The sequence below is a fragment of the Lepidochelys kempii genome, chromosome 8 (genome assembly GCF_965140285.1).
Source record: "Lepidochelys kempii isolate rLepKem1 chromosome 8, rLepKem1.hap1, whole genome shotgun sequence".
Classification (NCBI taxonomy): Eukaryota; Metazoa; Chordata; order Testudines; family Cheloniidae; genus Lepidochelys; species Lepidochelys kempii.
In genome coordinates, this window is record NC_136387.1 from 79,221,907 (window position 1) to 79,242,660 (window position 20,754).

General features: G+C 41.3%; 1 protein-coding gene across 1 annotated transcript in view; it reads right to left on the reverse strand.

Moving 5' to 3' along the window:
* SPATA1 (spermatogenesis associated 1) overlaps window positions 1–20,754 on the reverse strand; it is a 37,203-nt gene that overhangs the window by 12,225 nt on the left and 4,224 nt on the right. The window contains exons 3-10 of the mRNA XM_073357224.1: window positions 16,099–16,205; window positions 11,319–11,436; window positions 10,039–10,092; window positions 9,612–9,945; window positions 5,776–6,027; window positions 2,054–2,198; window positions 1,832–1,892; window positions 44–155 (exon numbers count right to left, since the gene is read on the reverse strand). Coding sequence (XP_073213325.1) covers window positions 44–155; window positions 1,832–1,892; window positions 2,054–2,198; window positions 5,776–6,027; window positions 9,612–9,945; window positions 10,039–10,092; window positions 11,319–11,436; window positions 16,099–16,205 — 1,183 coding nt within the window. The remainder of the gene's footprint in view (window positions 1–43; window positions 156–1,831; window positions 1,893–2,053; window positions 2,199–5,775; window positions 6,028–9,611; window positions 9,946–10,038; window positions 10,093–11,318; window positions 11,437–16,098; window positions 16,206–20,754) is intronic.

Consider the following 20,754-nt stretch of genomic DNA (forward strand, 5'->3'; position numbering starts at 1 on the left):
TAAAGGTTCAATTTCTTGTAATTTCTTGGAAGCGTATACTTACTCTCTGTCTGAAATATGGGAACTTGAGCTCTGTTTATAGAAAGAGCCGGTGGAGGAGGAGGAGAAATGTATCGACTTGAATACTCAAGATGAGTTACGTTATTCTTATCTGTCTAGAGGCAAATGAAAAGTATAAAAATGCATAATATTGACCCTTGAATTCTTGTACTGTATTTGGAGAAACGTTTCTAATCAAGTTAATATGCATGAGGGGCCAAACTCAGCCATCCCCTTAATCTGTGCTGCCCAAAAAGAATGCATGGGTGAATGGGAGGTCTGAATTTGACTAAGCTTTCTTTTTGTGTGTCATCAAAAGACATGTTTACTAAGCTCCAGTCAGTCAGACCTCTGCAAACCAAAAGAAAGAAGTAGGGTTGCAGAGGTAAATCTGATGGCAGAATTTAGCCTAAAGAACTTTAATTTCTGGTGATAATGCACGAGAAGAAAAGAACCTAGCTTCTTTCTTAGATCCAGGTTGAATTTTAGGGCTGAAAGAAAAACATCTTTTGACTTGTAAACAGAGAACATTTTATATAGAAATCATTGAGACAAAACATGAAGCTCCACAATGCCAATTTTATCAAATCACATTTCAGAGTAAGCTGAACATTAACATTTCAGATAACTTTTATGAGCTTTCCATTTCTCTTACACATTTCTAAGAGATATCCTTTGATACTGTAATGAATCTTTCACTATCCTTGAGAAATATACTGAAATCAAAGATTTGTGGTAATCTTTTTTATTATGTAGCTTTCTTCTTATTGAGTGATACATATATTTATGTGTGGTTATATTTTATCATTAATAAAATAAAAAAAGAATGTAAATACGTGTATTCGCACACTCTGTATAATTTATGATAGTATAAAAATAACTTGTACTAAAAGTCACTCTTCACAGACAATCCAGCTGGTGTGAGGTTCCTTCTGACAACTAACAACCATTTCCTTTAAAAAAACCAGAACTTTCAACTGCTGTAAAGCAGAGCTGTGTGAAAATTAAAAAGTGGGAAAAATTGTTAAAAAGTGTGTCAAATATTGAAATTTTCAATTTTTTTCAGCCAGCTCTACTCTAAGTATAGCAGAAGTCATAAGAGCAGCCTTTGTGTTGTCCAATTCCTTTAGTAAGATTCTACAAAAGTAATTCAACTAACGATCAAAAGTCACGCCTCTACAGAAGGCCCACATGTGCGAGTTAAACCCACTTGAACTCTAATTTCTGAGTTTAAGTGGTACTCAGGACCTCAGATGTGTCTTCTGCACTGTTTCAAAGATGCTCTAATTTTAGCTTTATAGATATACTATACCTGTTGTTTTCAGAAGTCTCAACGTAAGTGGTTTTTTATATTACACTTCAATGGCATTTGTACTTGAATGAGGTCTTCAAGATATTGCCAGTAGGAAATGGATACTAATTACTAAAAAGCAGCCAATGTCAATAAATCTATATTTATGGTTGGTAATGAGCAGGACCAAAATCAGTTAAGATTTAAAAAATATTATAATACCTAGTAAATGTACTCTCTATTCAATGGAACAAGCTGCTAGTCACTTTAATGCCTACTTTTGAGGGGTTCATTCATTGCTTAAGCAGTTGTTGATATTTTTCATTTGCAAATTTGTTTCAGAGCAGACTCAACGGTTTCCAGTTATACGGAACCCTACATTTGAATAGCGAGTGCATCTTTGCAACCTGAGCCAGCTGAACCAAAGTTGGGAATTTCCCTGCTGGGAGGAATGGATCTATTTCTTTATACTAGCACTAACACTTTATCTTTGAAACATACCTTATCATCCTGATTGATACCACTATCAGCCCCAGATTCTCCCATTCCAGACGGCTGAGGACTGAAGATAAAAGTACCAAGTAAAAATTAACTTAAAAAACATAAATTTGTCTTAAATTTAATTAAAGTGTATATTTTTCTCCTTGGTTTCATTTAATAGAGTATTTAAAGAAGTTTCCATTAATGAAATGTTTTGTCAGTATAACCACTCACGATTATTACCTTTTCTTATTGTGCAAATATTCCTTGTCTCCATCTTCCAATGATTCTGGAATTTCAGAATCCCCTGTAGTGTTTCTTCCCATCCTGATAGCTTTTAGATTGCATCTATTTTCCACATTTGCACCCACCACTATAGGGATTTCTTCTACAGCAAAGTACAGAATATTTAGGCAACATATACAATATTCAAGGGTCCCTTTAGACTTTACTAATGGCCCATCAAAAGGACTAAGTTAAAAATAGGTCTTGTTAGCATCATTAAGAAAAACTGGAAAGCTCACTGTTTTGCTTTAGGGAAAATAAAATGAAATTGTCAACTACACTGCATACAAAAATGATTTTGAACATTTCCTGATTTTTTATCGTTAAAAAGATAATCCAGTAATTTACACTTCCAGTGTCTGACTTCAAAAGCAGATTCTGATTTTGTCTAAATCAAATCTATATATTTGCAATGTTATTAAAAATGAGTGACAATTACATTAAGATCCAATGTTCAAAATGAAAATATTGATTCAGAGGACGCACTCCTTTAAAAAAAAAAAATCTTATATCTTTATATAATTAAAGAATCTTAGAGTTTTTGAAAACACGTGAAAATGTGCAACATTAAGAGGGATTGGATTCTCTGAACCATCATTTTTTTTCCAGTGTAAAACAGAAATTTGGCTAAAACTTTGATAAGTGTCCAAACCACTGGGTGCTAATCCAAATTGCTGGACATCCAGGGGTTTGCCTAAATTAACATTTAATAGTGCCGGTGCACTTGAAAACTTGGAATATTAATGCATCTAGTAGTTTCTCAGTACAAGTTTTATCAGCTAATGCTAAGGTAGGACAATGTGAAGTTTTTATATTTGACTGTAAAAATTCTTTTTATTCAGATTTTGAATGTTGTATTAACAATGTGATTTAAAACTGTAATTTAATCAGAATGGATGCTAAACAAAGAATTAATTAGAACTTTTTAAACTATGTCTTCTTCAGAAATGAAAGACAAGAAGATGGTCATAGGCAAGCTACTAACGTTACATCAGTTGTCACTTACCATCCAACTATACCCATTGAATCAATTATTTCCTTTTAAATCGGGTAGTAGAGTAATGTAGTAGACCATTCTGAAGAGACTACTATAAATATTGGCTTCCAGTACTCAGCAACCATCCAGTCTTAGACAAAAATGTGTAGCTGACAGATCTCTTTCAAAAAAACATTTTCAATTCTGGCATATAACTGTTAGCTTTATTTTTGCTTTAATCCCACCCACACCTTTGTACTATTTCCATTCTAGTCTAATCAGAGAAAATGTTCAATTCTCAGTTTTAGGAGTCAAACTTTAATATTGTAAAAGCAAATTCAAATTCTACTTTGTGGGAGGACTGTAGAAATATTTTCCTTTTCTGAGTGCTAAGAGCATGGCTAAATGTAAATTGCAGTAGATATCGTTAAAAATGAAAACTGAAGTGAATGAAATTACTTTCCCCGTTATCGTATTCTAATTCAGATTCTTGATAACGGATTTTAATAATTTATTGCTCCTAATTATCATATGGAAATAAAGTCTTTTCATGCAAAAATCCACTGAGCATGTTTAAAGAAAAAAGAAAAGGAGTACTTGTGGCACCTTAGAGACTAACCAATTTATCTGAGCATAAGCTTTCCTGAGCTACAGCTCACTTCATCGGATGCATACTGTGGAAAATACATAAGATGTTTTTATACACACAAAGCATGAAAAAATACCTCCCCCCACCCCACTCTCCTGCTGGTAATAGCTTATCTAAAGTGATCACTCTCCTTACAATGTGTATGATAATCAAGCTGGGCCATTTCCAGCACAAATCCAGGTTCCCCCCCCCCCCCCCCACACACAAACCCACTCTCCTGTTGGTAATAGCTTATCTAAAGTGACCACTCTCCTTACAATAAGAAAAGGAGTACTTGTGGCACCTTAGAGACTAACCAATTTATTTGAGCATTTGGTTAGTCTCTAAGGTGCCACAAGTACTCCTTTTCTTTTTGTGAATACATACTAACATGGCTGTTACTCTGAAACCTGAGCATGTTTAAGTATTCCCGTATCAGTAGTCAGGGATGAAGGAGGGCTCAGCCAGGATAAATCATAGCTGCAGATCTTTGAAAATTTTTTCTTGGAGAATCATAAAAGGCTTTCATTTTAAAGTGTAAAATAGCTCAATAAAGCAGCTGTCTACAGATTAATTGCTCAATCACTTTATTTATGTATTATATAATGAGCCTTGATATCACAGGTTAAAAATTTTGGGTCCCATCTTTCAGTTCTTAGGCAAAACTTCTATTGAGGTCAATGGGAGTTCTGAGTGTGTAATTTGGGCCTGATCCAGAACCCATTAGCACCCATAGCTTTTAGATCTTTAGACCTTTTCTGTAAATGACATTCCCAAAAAATAACAAAAATCTCACTGTGTATTTGACAAGGTATATGAGGAAACATCTATGCACTCTGGAAATTAAGATATTAGTGTACCCACAAAACTATATTTGTAAGTCAAATTTTTGAAAGTCAGGTGTCTAAATTTAGGCTCCTAAATCTATAAGGCATCTGAATAAAATATTTTTATTTTCAGGGATGCTGAACATCTACATTGAACTCTTTGGGTATTGCAGGTACAATGGATTTAAGAGCTTAATTTTAGGAACTTGTGTTTGAAAATGTTGAGGAAATCATATCAGTAAAATGGGGAACAAGAAATACATATATGTGAAGGATAAATGGGACAATTGGACCTTGACATAAACTCATATTTCATGCCATATATTAACCAGTACAGTAGGAGGCATATGGTGTAAAAATTATGGATGAAATCCTGGCCTCACTTAAGACAATAGGAGATTTGCTGTTGACTTCAATGGAATCAGGATTTTAGTTACGGATTGTAATAAACGTTTACATTTACCATCTGAAGGTTCTAGTACATCTGGTTAAATGATAAATTCCAGATGAGAAAGAAAACTTTCTTAAACTTAAATTAATACTGTAAACATCTATTAATTCCTTAAGGGAACACTTTGGTTCAGTCAAAAAAAACCTAGTCTTGAAATTAACCTAGAAATTCTGAAAAACATGGAAGTTTGCCTCCCAATCTCTTCATCTCAAACGCTAACAGATTAAAGCAAATTCAGAGTTTCTAAACCAAACCATTTTGGAATTATGATGAGATAAACAAATTCAAGAAAATGTTCAAGAAACAAGCTCACCTCATTTTTTTAACCTTATTTCCCAAAGGCCTTTTCCATTTTGCTTCAAACTTTCCAGAAAAATTCTACCCCAACATAAATTAATGGCTGCAAAATTTCAGGTAGATTTTGAGGAAATTAGGAAAGCGGAAGTCAAAGTGTTTTTTATAACAGAAACTGGCTTCAAACTTTTTAACTACTATTTCTCCACAATAAAATTTAGAGTTTATGCAGAAATTCCATTAATTTACATAACTGGGCATACATATTGCAAGGGTCTCAAAACAGTGGATGCAGTTAAAGAGCATTTTACTGTGCCTTTGGCATAACAGGGTGAGGTGAAGGAAAGAATTGGATTCCTTTGTTTTTGTGATTCCAAATCATTCTTATAACATTGTCTGAACAGTTTTCATAGTGAAATTAGAGATTTTTTTACTCTTGTTTAGCTTTATATGCCCCCTTTCTAAAAAGCACCCTTAAAGAGTAGACAACTTAATTAATCATACCTTTTTTTCCAGGGGGAATGTAATTTTCCTGAGTCTCATTGTTCTTGGCTTGTTCAATGCTCTGTTTTACATGATGACCTGAAAGAGTCCCTTTGTCTTTCTGGCTCCACCTAAGTGTATTAGATTCTTTCTGATCCTGGCTGAGATGATTTTTCTGAGCACTTTCCAAAGATGTAGGATTTTTTCCAGATTCCCACTTCGTGGGATTTAAACTACTTGGTATGTGGAGAGATCCATTGGATCCAATTTGGTCTGCATTACAATGGACCAGTTTCACATGGGAAAAGAAATACACAATTTTAAATGTGCCCTTTAAAATGTTAATAATCATACATTTTATTTTCTTCAGAGTCCAATAGCTGAAAATCTTTGAAAGCCTTAGTAAATGAAAACAAACTAAAAGTGATATTCACAAAAGAGCAACACATCCCAAGTATGTCTCAGAGCAAAGCAGTAAGGAATAAGTATAATCAAACCACATATACAAAATTAAAAGGAAACAAACAGATTTTGAGCTTTCCCCAAATGATACCAATGACAGAAAGAGAGAATTTCAGGGTTATACAGGCCCCTCAAAAGAAATGTCCCTGCTTCCTAAACTCAATGCTCTCAGTGGAATTCATGGTCACAGTACAGACTCTCAGACCATACAGATCTTGGTGATAAACAACAGGTCAGGAAACAAGTCTATAAAACATCATAGGACTTATCGGTTGTACACCTTGCCAAGTCTGCATCAGTTTCAGATCTTGTGCCATCTGTTTTACTAATCATGCTGCCTATGCAAGAGAGGCTCTCAAGAACCCGGGAATGGAAAATAGGTGGCACAAATTACACACCTGCTGGATTTCTTAGGCTGCCAATTTAACCCCTGTACATCCCAGTGAAAATATCCTTCTCCTACTTCCAACCAATTGTCGTTTCCCTAATTTGAGCCTTCTCAGGGAAGAAAATGGGATTGTGCTTGTGACGCTGACAGACCAGCTCAAATTAAAGCCATAGACCAATTCACTTGTGTGTGAATATCAAAGGAGGAATAGGACAGTTAACTTGTGTGTGGATATAAAAAAAAGTGTTAATGTTATTGTCTTCACTTATTTGTAACCTGATGAATGCAATCGCATTACATTATGTATATCCCTGCACTTAATTAACCCTAGATCAAAACTGTGTGTTAGTATTAAGATGGGAATTTACTTGATGAAAACTAATGAAGGATTGTTTCTGGCTGTCACAATGTGTTTACATTACATTTATCCATCACACAAGATTGGCGCATTGGAAATGTAAAAGATTGCTAACTTCAAAGCATGGGTCATTTTGTTTGACAATGGATATTCACAGACTCTGTTTGCATTTAATCAACAAAGGAAGAGCCCATGCTGTAAACGAATATGGCTGCCAGATTGCCTTTCCTGAAAAGATGCTAAAAGAATGGATCCAGGGATCGATCCTGTATCTAGGGTTGTCAAGCGTCTGTTTTTTGATAGGAACGCCCGGTTGAAAAGCGACCCTGGTGGCTCCGGACAGCACTGCTGACCAGGCCGTTAAAAGTAGGGTTGGCGGTGCAGTGGGGCTAAGGTAGGCTCCTCGTCTGCCTTGGCTCCATGCAGCTCCTGGAAGTGACCGGCATGTCACTGTAGCCCCTAGGCACAGGTGCGGTCAGGAAAGCTCTGTGCGCCACCCCCATCCCAAGGGCCACCTCTGCAGCTCCCATTGGCTGGGAACTGGCCGGCCATGGCGGCTGCCTCCAGAAGCAGCACAGAGCCAGGGCAGGCAGGGACTCCGCCTTAAGCCCTGCTGCGCCATCGACCGGGAGCCGCCTGAGGTAAGCGTCACTGGGCTAGACCCTGCACCCTGAACCCTCTGCCCCCAGTTGGAATCCCCTTCCGCATCCTAATTCCCTCCCAGACCCTGCACCCTAAACCCCTGCCCCAGGTCAGAACCCCCCCTCACACCCAAACCACCTCACAGAGCTCACTCTTTGCACTTCCTCCTGCACCCCAACCCCAGCCCTGAGCCCCCTCCTGGAGTCCGCACACAGCATCCCCTCCCGCTCCCAAACCCCAGCCCTAGCCCAGTGAAAGTGAGTGAGGGTGGAGGACAGCGAGCAACAGAAGAAGGGCAGAGGGTTGGAGCGAGTGGGGGGGCAGGGCAGGGGTGGGGCAAAGGTGTTCAGTTTTGTGCAATTAGAAAGCTGGCAACCTTACCTGTATCTTTGAAGTGTTTTGAATTCTAACAGGGTGAAATACTGAACAAGTGGACTGAGATCCCCAGAATTACTGTGGGTAACCACGAGAAATTTATAGAACACTTGCAGATTACCACATTTCTGCTATCACTTTGGACTTACAAATTTGGACTCACCTATTAATGTATTTAACCTGTTTTAACCTCTCAATAACTCTAATTTCTTTTTATTGGCGAATAAACCTTTAGGCCATGTCTACAATAGCGCTTATGTCGGCAAAACTTTTGTCACTCGGGGGTGTGAAAAAACCACCGCCCCCGAGTGACGTAAGTTTTTTCCCGCATAAGTGCTCATGTGTACAGCACTATGTTGGCAGGAGATGCTCGTCCGCTGAAATAGCAACCGTCGCGCATTGAGTTAGTTTTATTAAGTTGACAGGAGAGCTCTCTCTCATTGGCATAATGTGGCTACACCAGTGATCTTACAGCAGCGCAGCTGTATTGGTACACCTGTGCTGCTGTGAGCTTGTAAGTGTTGACATGGCCTTAATTAGCTTATTAGAGAAATTGGCTTCAGCATTGTCTTTGGTGAGATCTGGAGTACCAACTTGACCTGGGTAAGTGACTGGCCCTTTGGAGCTGGGAGTAACCCCTCACATGATGTGATATTTGGTATCGTGACCAATATCATAAAGTCCAGTTTGTCTGGGTGGCAAGGTAGGGGGACTGTTTGTGACTCCATGGGAAGACTAATATAGTGATCCAGGCATGCACATATGTTACTGGCTTGGTGAAATCTAATTATAGATACACCACCAGTTTGAAGAGTCTGCCCTTTTTTTCTGACAGTCTGACCTGAGATCAGCACTCACGGTTGTGAGCCACTTCAGATAGCATCACGCTTCTTTATTTTCAGCTTCCTTATAAAATACAAAGACTTGAAACAGCAAAAGAAACATCAAGTCTGATCTTCTCTAGCTTTGATGGAGAACATGTTGGAGGTCTCTCATGTATATTGTGAGGTTTCTCAGCCCTTAACTCAAAGGGCCAGGTGTTAAATATTTGAAAGAGATCTTTTCTTCCCTCCTTTTGTAGAGTATTTTGGTTTAAGTGTGTGTTATCACCAAAACAAAGTTTTAGATCTCAATTAATCAAGTTTTAATGGCATGACCTCCCTGATGTCATAACCATACCAATTCTCCAGCTATCCACAGTCTCTCCCAGAGAAGAAAAGATCTGTACTGTAATGTAAAAATTAATCTGAAAAAAAAAATGAAAGAAATACAACCCCAAACAAAAATCACCCTTTCAGGACTACTTTGTGCATTCTAATCAGGCAAAAAAGAGCAGAAATCCATTTCCCTTCTTTTATAAGTCAATCTGAACAACAACAACAACAAAAATCACCAAAGGCGAAGTACAAAGAAGTAAATTATTTGACTGTTAGTATGGTATAGTGAGGTGAAGGAAATGGCTTCATCTTCAGATCTGAATTTGATCATTTAAGTCAGTCTTCTTACAACGTTATTTCAACAGGTTTGTATTTGTTTGGATTTATAGTGTAATTGGCCATTTTCTTTTTTGTTCCTGTTTAGGTCTGTACCTAAGCATCTCATTCTCTCTTCCCCATACTAGTTAAATCTTACCTTTCCTTCTATGTGGAATCTTTTTTTCCTGAGTCCTGTTGTTCAGGCTTTGTTCAGGTTTTATGTGCAAAACTGGAATCATTTCTTTTGCTGTCTCACTCCATTCTAAAGAGCTAGAATCTTCCTGATTCTGCCTGAGAGTATGTTTCTGTGGACCTTCTAGAAATGTTGGACTTTTTTCAGGCTTTTTCTTTGGAAGACTTAAAGTACTTGGTCCATGGGGAGACCTATGGGATTCTACATTAAAGTGCTGTGTATCTGGAGTTGATGATGATGAATAAGCAATTTCTAAGTGGTCCACTCCAGGGAGCAAATATAATTCGGGATGAAGTGCCTAAAACATACAATGTGTTAATTAGACAAGGAAGAAATAAGCGACATGAACTGCACACTTGAAATGATAACTTGAAAACTGTATGATACGTACATGTGGGGGAGCAAATAACTTGAGTTTCAGTTCTGTTTCTTGTTTTGCCTTCACCTTGGAACATAAAAAAGCAAGTAAAATCAACAAAATAACTTCTATAAAAGGTATGCAGCATACCAATCGATTTGTATATGTTATTTTCTTGGTAAGTTACATATGACAAATTACATTTATTACACTAGCACTTTGGGTGGGAATAACATAGATGACAATTCTCTGTTTTCTGACATGGCATCTATTCATTAGTACTTTTGTCAGACTTCAAAATGTGTGCTATAATCAGCCCAACAGGAGCGTGTGTGTATTTTTATAAATATCTTCACCCATTACGCTTTCACTTAGGGCTCAAAGGCCCTTAGCCAACTCCCAGCTGAAGTCAGTGGAAAGACTCCCTGTTGACTTCATTAGGAGTTGGATTAGGCCCAGTCTGAATAGGAAGTGTGTGTTAAGTAATATGGTTCTCTCAATTCAATTGTTAAAACAAATATTTTAATATAGAAAAAGAATCCACTGACTCTCCTGAAGACTTCTATTGTGCTTAAGGAATTTTTTATTAGTTGTCTTGATATCTTTGGCTACATCCTTTTCAGATTTTCACTTAGTCCTCTTAACAAACAAAATCTCAGGTGATCAATGCATATTTAAGAGCATATTTGAAATCAGTGTGTCTTATGGAGAATAAGAAATCTGAACTTCTATTTAACCCTGTCTTTAACCAATTAAATAAATTCAATTAAACTAAATATAGGACAAAATTCTGCTCTCAGTTACTCAAAGGCAATAACATCGATTTCACTTACAAATTATTAAAAAAAAAATTAACGTGTTTTCCTAATTCAAATGCCCCTTACTTTGTAAGAAAGGTGCAGCTCTTGGAATAGCTTACATTGTTACTGTTGTGAAACAGCAGAACTGAAAAACTCAGCAAATATTTGATCATAGAGATACAAATACAAGAGGTTACCATGACCCCAAACAAACAGGAAGATAATACCAACTGCATAGGACTACTTTAAAATTCACAAGATTAAATCAATATTTACAGCTTGGTGCTAAAAATGTCCAGTTATCTATGCTAGGATATTTTAATTTTCTAACTATTAAAGAAAAAATACTTTATTAAATATGTGACAATCTCAGTAGAGCAGGGGAAAATCTTCCCTGTTTTGCTTCAGAAAAGTTTAATGGGGGAAAAGGTATAAAATGTTGCCAAATATCCAGTTTCAAAAAAAAAAAAAACGCAAAAGAAAAAATCTAGGGAAAATGCAGAAATAACTTACCACTGCTAGCTTTTTCCCTATATGTTTCAGAAATATAAACTTATCTGCAACAGCATCTTCACCCAGGAAGTCTCCAAGCTGCTCCCGCAGTACCCTCAGTGTGACATGACGAGGCACCCTAGAAAACCATTATTCATTATTACATTTGTAAGAAATGATGATGGCTATTTAGTTTGCAATGTGAGAATGTGCCTGAAATGTTGTATTTCCAGATCAGACAGGCTTAGTGTTTCAAAGTCATGATGGTGCATCACAATATGATAATACTGCGAATCAAATGTGATCACAAAACTACCTGAGAAGTGTTCACATCTCACTTATCCATACAAAAAGCAAAGGGGCAGGACCTGCAATTTGAAAAAAGTGTGGGAAACACTTTTGCTTGTCTGACACTAGAAGACAAAATTACTGGGAACTACAATGAGGGTATCTGTGCAAAAGACAGAACTTTCTTGGTGGCTGGCCCAAAACTGCAGAATCAATTCCCCTAGGAAAAAAAGGAGTATCACAGATGTTCTCTAAATGCAAAGTGCATCTTGCCTTCTCTATAGAAACATACAGGAATGTATGTGCATGTGTGTTATTAAACAAAAAACTCCACAGCACACACTTCTTCCCCAGAGAAGGATGAGAGAACAAAAATATGTGACAGATGTTAATCATGTTAGTGGACAAATTGGAGAAAGACCAGAGGAGAGCAACAAAAATGATTAATGGTCTAGAAAACATGGCCTACAGGGAAAGATTGAAAAAATTGGGTTTGTTTAATCTGGAGAAGAGAAGACTCAGAGGGGACATGGTAACAGTCTTCAAGTATGTGGAAGGTGATAAAATGTTCTTCACTGAGGACAGGACAAGAAGTAATGGGCTTAAACTGCAGCAAAGGAGATTTAAGTTAGACATTAGGAAACCTTCTGAACTGTAAGGAACAAATTACCTAGGGAAGTTGTGAATCTCCATCACTGGAGGTTTTTAAGAACTGGTTAGACAAACACCTGCCAGACATGGTCTAGATCAGGTGTCTCAAACTCAATGACCATGAGGGCCACATGAGGACTAGTACATGGGCCCGAGGGCCGCACCATTGACCACCTCCTGCCCTGGTCCCGCCCCCACTCCATCCCTTCCGTGAGGCCCCTCCCCTGCCCTGCCTCTTCCCACCCCTTCTGTGCCCCCATTCCAACCCCTTCCCTGAAATCCCACCCCAACTCCACCCCCTCCCTGCCCCCAGGGTGTGCAGGGTGTGGCAGGGGGCTCAGGGCAGGGGGTCTGGCTGCAGGAGGGGTTCAGGGGTCCGGTCTGGCCCAGTGCGCACTGGGGGCAGGGCTCCTTGCCTGCCTGCCGTGCCCCCGCGCCACTCCGGGAAGAGGCAGGGACCTGGGTGGCGGGGGCACAGGGGTCTGTGTGTTGCCCTGTGTTGGCCGTGGTTCCCTGTTCCCGGCCAATGGGAGCTGCTCTAGGTAAATGCTGGGGGAGTGGTGGGCTGCGGAAAATAACCCCGCGGGCCGCGTGTTTGAGACCCCTGGTCTAGATAATACTTAGCCCTGTCTCAGTGCAGGGAACTAAACTAGATGACCTACCAAGGTCTCTTCCAGTCCTACATTTCTATGATTCTATGGTGCTTAATGCGCTACTGGAAGGTACTTAGGCTGGTCTACACTAGAACATTAGGTTGTTTAACTACCTGGGTCACAGGTGTGAAAAATCAACACCCCTAAACAGCATTGTTAAGCCGACCTAAGTTTCCGTATGGACAGTTGTAGATTGACTGAAGAATTCTTCTGTAGACTTAGTTACTGCCTCCTGGGGAGGTGGATTACCTAGACTGACAGGGGAATCCCTCACATCAGCAATAGGTAGGGACTACACAGAAGTGCCACAGCAGTGAAGTTGCAGAGGGACAGCTGTGCTGCTGTAACGTTTTAAATGTAGAAAAGCCCATTGATACCAAGGTAGAGTAGAATAGAAATGGGACAGAGCCAACCACATGAGAATGCAAGGTTCTACTTGGGAATTTAGCCTCTCTTTGGTTGACTGCCTCCTCATATACTTTGCCTTCACTTGCTGTCCCTCCTTCAGGGATGGTTTCCCACAGCACGGGACCTTTTGGGATGGTATTGTGACATGATGACTTTATGAAATATTTCAGAAATCATCTCATGAGCCAGAGCTGACTTTTTGTCTTATGTCCTTGTATATTTTAAGGCTAGACAGGTAGGCTAGAAAATTTCAATTTGAAAAACAATGTTGTTATTTAATTAGAGCACATGAGTTTATCTGAAAACAGACAAATTTACTATTTTTTTCTTTCCGATCATGTAGAAAAAAAATCTAATGTTTTACCTCAAAAAGAAAATATTCATTCTTTCTCTAAACTTTTGAGTGTCAAGATTTAGCTAACAGCAAATTTTTGCAGCCCACATAGCAACTCTTGAAAATAAAGCTGGAGCATATAATGCAAACACAGATACAATGTTCACTGCAACATCAAAACATTACCATAATAAACATTTGATACGTTTACCATAAGCTAAACATGTACATAATTTAATACCCCAATTTGTGTGCAATACCCACACTCTGGGTTGCTTTGCTATTTTAAACTTGATTTCTACATTGCAAGATCTCCATCAGTGATTAGTTTTCTTCTCAAAGCTCCACAAAGAATGTGAGAGAATATTTACTTTGACATCCCTCCATGCTTTGTAAGAAGTTCTTTTGGGGCTCATGTGACAAGGACAACTAGCTATCCTTTTGGTATGCAGAGAGCTTACAATGCAAGTGAACATTTCAATTTATTAGACTGCTTGATGGTACTTATTACCTTTAGATCATTTTGATCTTCTGTAACTTCTTTGCACCCTCAGGGTTCCTAATGACTGTTCTTGTGAGTAAAGACTATAGTACCCTTCCTTACCTGTGATCACAGATTAGGGCTCAATCCTGCTTTAAGTGGGAGTGGATTGGGCTTCAGCTGGTCATTCACACCAACAGGACCTGCCTTCAGTAGCAAGTCAGGGGTAACATTCTTTTAAAGCAGGGGTCTAAAACACATGGCCTGCGGGGTTATTTTCTGCGGCCCGCCAGCTCTCCGCAGCACCCCCCAGCATTTACTTAGAGTGGCTCCGGTCCAGTGCGCACCGGGGACAGGGCAGGCTCCTTGCCTGCCTGCCTTGCCCCCGTGCCGCTCCGGGAAGGGGCCAGGACCCGAGGGAGGCGGGCGGGGGGGGCACAGGGGTCTGTGTGTTGCACTGGCAGCTCCTCCAAGCACACCCCCCCCGCAGCTCCCATTGGCCGGGAATGGGGAACCGCGACCAATGGGAGCTTCGGGGGAGGTACCTGGAGGAGCGGCCAGGGCAACACACAGACTCCTGTGGCCCCTCCCCCTCAGGTCCTGGCCGCTTCCTGGAGCAGTGCAGGGGCAGGGCAGGCAGGCAAGGAGTCTGCCCTCCCCTGCCCTGCCCCCGGTGTGCGCCGGGCCAGACCCACCCCCCCGAACCCCTCCTGCAGCCGAACCCCCTGCCCTGAGCTCCCTGCTGCACCCCACACCCCTCCTGCACCCTGACCCCCCGCCTTAAGCCGCCTACAGCACCCCGAACCCCTGCCCTGAGCCCCCTGCCGCACCCTGCACACCTCCTGCACCCCAACCCCCTCCCCTGAGCCCCCTGCTGCACCCCAACCCCCTGCCCTGAGCCCCCTGCCACACCCTGCACCCCAACCCCCTGCCTTGAGCCCCCTGCCACACCCTGCACCCATCCTTTACCCCCTGGGGGCAGGAAGAGGGCAGAGTTGGGGTGGGGATTTCAGGGAAGGGGTTGGAATGGGGGCAGGGAAGGGATGGGAAGAGGCGGGGTCTCACAAAAGGGGTGGAGTGGGGGCGGGGCCAGGGCAGCAGGGCAGCCCTCGGGCCAATTTACTAATCCTCATGTGGCCCTCATGGTCATTTGAGTTTCAGACCCCTGTTTTAAAGCATGTCAGACAGTGTCTTCTTTCAAGTTAAATTAACTATAGCATTCACTTCCTTTTCTTAAACTCATTAGACTTTTAGTGGTGAAATCAATGGCAAAACTCTCAGGGCTGCAAAGGGGTTAGGGTTTCATCCTTAATAACTTGCATGTTACAAAAGAGAAAACATTCAGAAAATAAAAAATGTTAAAGGTTAATCTTTTGCTTTCTGTTGCAAGGTCTGGTAAAAATATTTTAGAAATTTAGGCCCAGATTCTGCAATGAGCTCTGCCCAGGTAGACCCTATGCACACATGGAGCCACATCAATTTTAATAGGTTCCAAGCAGAGCTCAATGCAGGATTGGAGTCTAAGTTACACAAAGGACAATAAATATGGACAGGCAAACATTCCAATTGTATCAATAAAAAACATTACAATTGTGGAATTCATGTTGCTGTCTAACCACCTGTCCAACACCATGTCTTTTTAAAAGGGAGGCACTCTCTCTCTCTCTCTCTTTCACTAATTCCCCTTTTGGAAATGCATTTTAGTGGTCCAGATTCTTGGCTGTGGTGCAGCTAAGTTTCGTGTAGCCCAAGAAAAGCAAAGTTGGCTGTGTGCCACCTTTGTATCTCCTGGATTCTGGAAGCGACCACAGAACAGGAACATCAAGGACTGTTCTAGCTAATGCGGTGCTGCAATGGTTCCCTACAGAGCTATCCAGCTGCATGGATTAGCTGAAGCAATGTATAAAGGAATTACTCACAGGCATACGTGTATGAAGGATTGGGGTCTAAAGCAGCGTTTTTCGTCATTATTTAGGAATTACTCACCTTATAAATCCAGCTGAAATGAATTTGCTAGTAAGAGCTGCAGAAACTGTATTTAATGTGAAGTTCCACACTTCTTCTGGGACATAAAAAACATGAAGCTCTACCAACTAAATGCAGTGAGAGAAGATTATCTCAGTTATAGATATACAGTAAGCATTTAAATCAGAAGTCTCAAATTCAAATGACCACGATTGGCCTGAGGACTGCACCACTGACCACCCGCCACCACTGCCCTGGCCCTGCCCCCACTCCTCCCCTTCCATGAGGCCCCGCCCCTGCATCGCCTCTTCCCACCCCTTCCCTGCCCCCATTCCAACCCCTTCCCTGAAATCCCCATCCCAACTCCGCTGCTCCCTGCCCCCAGGGGGTGCAGGAGTGGTGCAGGATGTGGCAGGGGGCTCAGGGCAGGTGGTTGGGGTGCAGGGGGTCAGGGTGCAGGGTGTGGCAGGAGGTTCAGGGCAGGGGGTTTGGGTGCAGGAGGTATGCAGGGTGCGGCAGGGGGCTCAGGGCAGCGGTGTGGGGTGTGGCAGGGGGCTCAGGGCAGGGGGTTGGGGTGCAGGAGGGCTGTGGGGTGTGTCAGGGGGCTCAGGGCAGCAGTGTGGGGTGTGGCAGGGGGCTCAGGGCAGGGTGTCGGGGTGCATGAGAGGTGTGGGGTGCAGCAGGGGGGTTGGCTGCAGGAGGGGTTTGGGGGCGGGTCCAGCCTGGTGCGCACTGCGGGCAGGGCAGGCTCCTTAGAACATACATGTTTTTAATGCACACAAGGCTTTTACTTGGTATCAGTGAACCAGTTATTTGAATAATAACATTTAGACTTGCAGAGTCAGGTAGATTTTCGAAGTACTGTATAAACATGGTTAAAAATCATTATCAGGTAGTCAGTTATACAGGCTTTGGACTGCTAGCAGAAAGGAGATTTACAATAATATAATAAAAAGAAAAGGAGTACTTGTGGCACCTTAGAGACTAACCAATTTATTTGAGCATGAGCTTTCGTGAGCTACAGCTCACTTCATTGGATGCATACTGTGGAAAATACAGAAGATGTTTTTACACACAAACCATGAAAAAAATGGGTGTTTATCACTACAAAAGGTTTTCTCTCCCCCCTGCCCCACACCCTACTCTCCTGCTGGTAATAGCTTATCTAAAGTGATCACTCTCCTTACAATAAGAAAAGGAGTACTTGTGGCACCTTAGAGACTAACCAATTTATCTGAGCATGAGCTTTCGTGAGCTACAGCTCACTTCATCGGATGCATTGGTTAGTCTCTAAGGTGCCATAAGTACTCCTTTTCTTTTTGCAAATACAGACTAACACGGCTGTTACTCTGAAACCTCTCCTTACAATGTATATGATAATCAAGGTGGGTCATTTCCAGCACAAATCCAGGTTTTCTCCCCCCCGAAAACAAACCCACTCTCCTGTTGGTAATAGCTTATCTAAAGTGATCACTCTCCTTACAATGTGTATGATAATCAAGGTGGGCCATTTCCAGCACAAATCCAGGGTTTAACAAGAATGTCTGAGGAACAGTGGGTGGGGGGAGGAAAGGAATAAGCAAGGGGAAATAGGTTACTTTTTATAATGACTCAACCATTCCCAGTCTCTATTCAAGCCTAAATTAATTGTATCCAATTTGCAAATTAATTCCAATCCAGCAGTCTCTCATTGGAGTCTGTTTTCGAATTTTTTTTGTTGAAGGATAGTAACTTTGAGATCAGAAATCGAGTGACCAGAGAGATTGAAGTGTTCTCCGACTGGTTTATGAATGTTATAATTCTTGACATCTGATTTGTGTCCATTTATTCTTTTACGTAGAGACTGTCCAGTTTGACCAATGTACATGGCAGAGGGGCATTGTTGGCACAATGGCATATATCACATTGGTAGATGTGCAGGTGAACGAGTCTTTGATAGTGTGGCTGATGTTATTAGGCCCTGTGATGGTGTCCCCTGAATAGACATGTGGGCACAGTTGGCAACGAGCTTTGTTGCAAGGATAGGTTCCTGGGTTAGTGGTTCTGTTGTGTGGTATGTAGTTGCTGGTGAGTATTTGCTTCAGGTTGGGGGGCTGTCTGTAAGCAAGGACTGGCCTGTCTCCCAAGATTTGTGAGTGTGATGGGTCATCCTTCAGGATAGGTTGTAGATCCTTGATAATGCGTTGGAGAGGTTTTAGTTGGGGACTGAAGGTGATGGCTAGTGGCGTTCTGTTATTTTCTTTGTTAGGCCTGTCCTGTAGTAGGTGACTTCTGGGAATTCTTCTGGCTCTATCTGTTTCTTCACTTCCGCAGGTAGGTATTGTAGTTGTAAGAAAGCTTGACAGAGATCTTGTAGGTGTTTGTCTCTGTCTGAGGGGTTGGAGCAAATGCGGCTGTATCGCAAAGCTTGGCTGTAGACAATGGATCGTGTGGTGCGGTCAGGGTGAAAGCTGGAGGCATGTAGGTAGGAACAGCGGTCAGTAGGTTTCCGGTATAGGGTGGTGTTTATGTGACCATCGTTTATTAGCACTGTAGTGTCCAGGAAGTGGGTCACTTGTGTGGACTGGACCAGGCTGAGGTTGATGGTGGGATGGAAATTGTTGAAATCATGGTGGAATTCCTCAAGGGCTTCTTTTCCATGGGTCCAGATGATGAAGATGTCATCAATATAGCGCAAGTAGAGTAGGGGCGTTAGGGGACGAGAGCTGAGGAAGCGTTGTTCTAAGTCAGCCATAAAAATGTTGGCATACTGTGGGGCCATGCAGGTACCCATAGCAGTGCCGCTGATTTGAAGGTATACATTGTCCCCAAATGTAAAATAGTTATGGGTAAGGACAAAGTCACAAAGTTCAGCCACCAGGTTAGCCGTGACATTATTGGGGATAGCGTTCTTGACTGCTTGTAGTCCATCTTTGTGTGGAATGTTGGTGTAGAGGGCTTCTACATTCATAGTGGCCAGGATGGTGTCATCAGGAAGATCACTGATGGACTGTAGTATCCTGAGGAAGTCAGTGGTGTCTCAAAGGTAGCTGAGAGTGCTGGAAGTGTAGGGCCTGAGGAGGGAGTCTACATAGCCAGACAATCCTGCTGTCAGGGTGCCAATGCCTGAGAATGGTTGAGTCATTATAAAAAGTAACCTATTTCCCCTTGCTTATTCCTTTCCCCCCCACCCACTGTTCCTCAGAGTTCTTGTTAAACCCTGGATTTGTGCTGGAAATGGCCCACCTTGATTATCATACACATTGTAAGGAGAGTGATCACTTTAGATAAGCTATTACCAACAGGAGAGTGGGTTTGTTTGGGGGGTGGGGGGAAGAGAAAACCTAGATTTGTGCTGGAAATGGCCCACCTTGATTATCATATACATTGTAAGGAGAGTGATCACTTTAGATAAGCTATTACCAGCAGGAGAGTGGGGTGGGGGAGAAAGCCTTTTGTAGTGATAAACACCCATCTTTTTCATGGTTTGTGTGTATAAAAACATCTTCTGTATTTTCCACAATATGCATCCGATGAAGTGAGCTGTAGCTCACGAAAGCTTATGCTCAAATAAATTGGTTAGTCTCTAAGGTGCCACAAGTACTCCTTTTCTTTTTGCGAATACAGACTAACATGGCTGTTACTCTGAAACCTGAAATAATATAATAATAATGGACCATATCCTGCAGTATTAACTCAGAAATTTCCCAGTGATAGGATATAGCTCACGAATAAGAAAAATAGCTAAAGTGCTGACAAATGTCAGCCATGGAATAATTATGAATGATTGTAGAGGTTCACTTTTGCAAATTAGAATGTTTCAGTAGAACTATAAACTTGGGTCCAATATCTCCTTTCTGCTCCTTACAAACCTCACTCCAATTATCATTTTATAAAATTATAAATGTTTTCTATATTAATAAAAATACTAATGCAGACTCAAGACCAGCAGAGGAGTTTACACCTCTGAGTCATTGTTTGCAGACATTATATCAATTTACACTTGGTTCACATTTGGCAGGCTCTCTCTGCAATTATAAGTTCTAAAGAAGTACTTTAAAAAAAAAGAAAGAAAACCTGGATTCAGCACAATCTGAATATTTCACGTGGGCCACATAAATAATCATGAGGGCTGGATTTGGACCGCACACATTTCAATTGACAGCATGTTCAGTGTGGAAATTTTTCACAGAAATAACGTTGAAACGATTTTATATTTTATTCTGTAGAAGTCAGGGGAGAGGAGCTGTGCTGCTGTTGGATGTTACTCCACCAGCAATGATTGGAACTGACTAAAAATACTTGAAGTCCTCAGAGAGATATGTGACCTCCCAAAATCTGTAGAGCTCTAAGAGCCTGATGCAAAGTCCATTGAAGTCAATGCAAAGGCTTCTATGAACTTGAATGGGCTTGGATCAGGGCCTCAGTGTAAAACGGTTTGTGGAGAAGCCTCCATGTGCCTGTGTTGAGGGAAAGGGCTCAGGGCTTAATTTGTAATGAAAGAGGTGCTCGGGCTCAAGCAATTAGGTGCTGGAGTTCAAGCAATTTATTTACATTCATAACTGATGCAGCAAGCCCAGAAGTGCCAGGGCTATGAAATGCAAAGCTTAGAGGTGCCAGGCTCAGCCCTGGCACAAAGTAATCACTGTCTCTACTGCCTTGCATCTTGTGTATTCATATACACTTTTCCAGATCAGA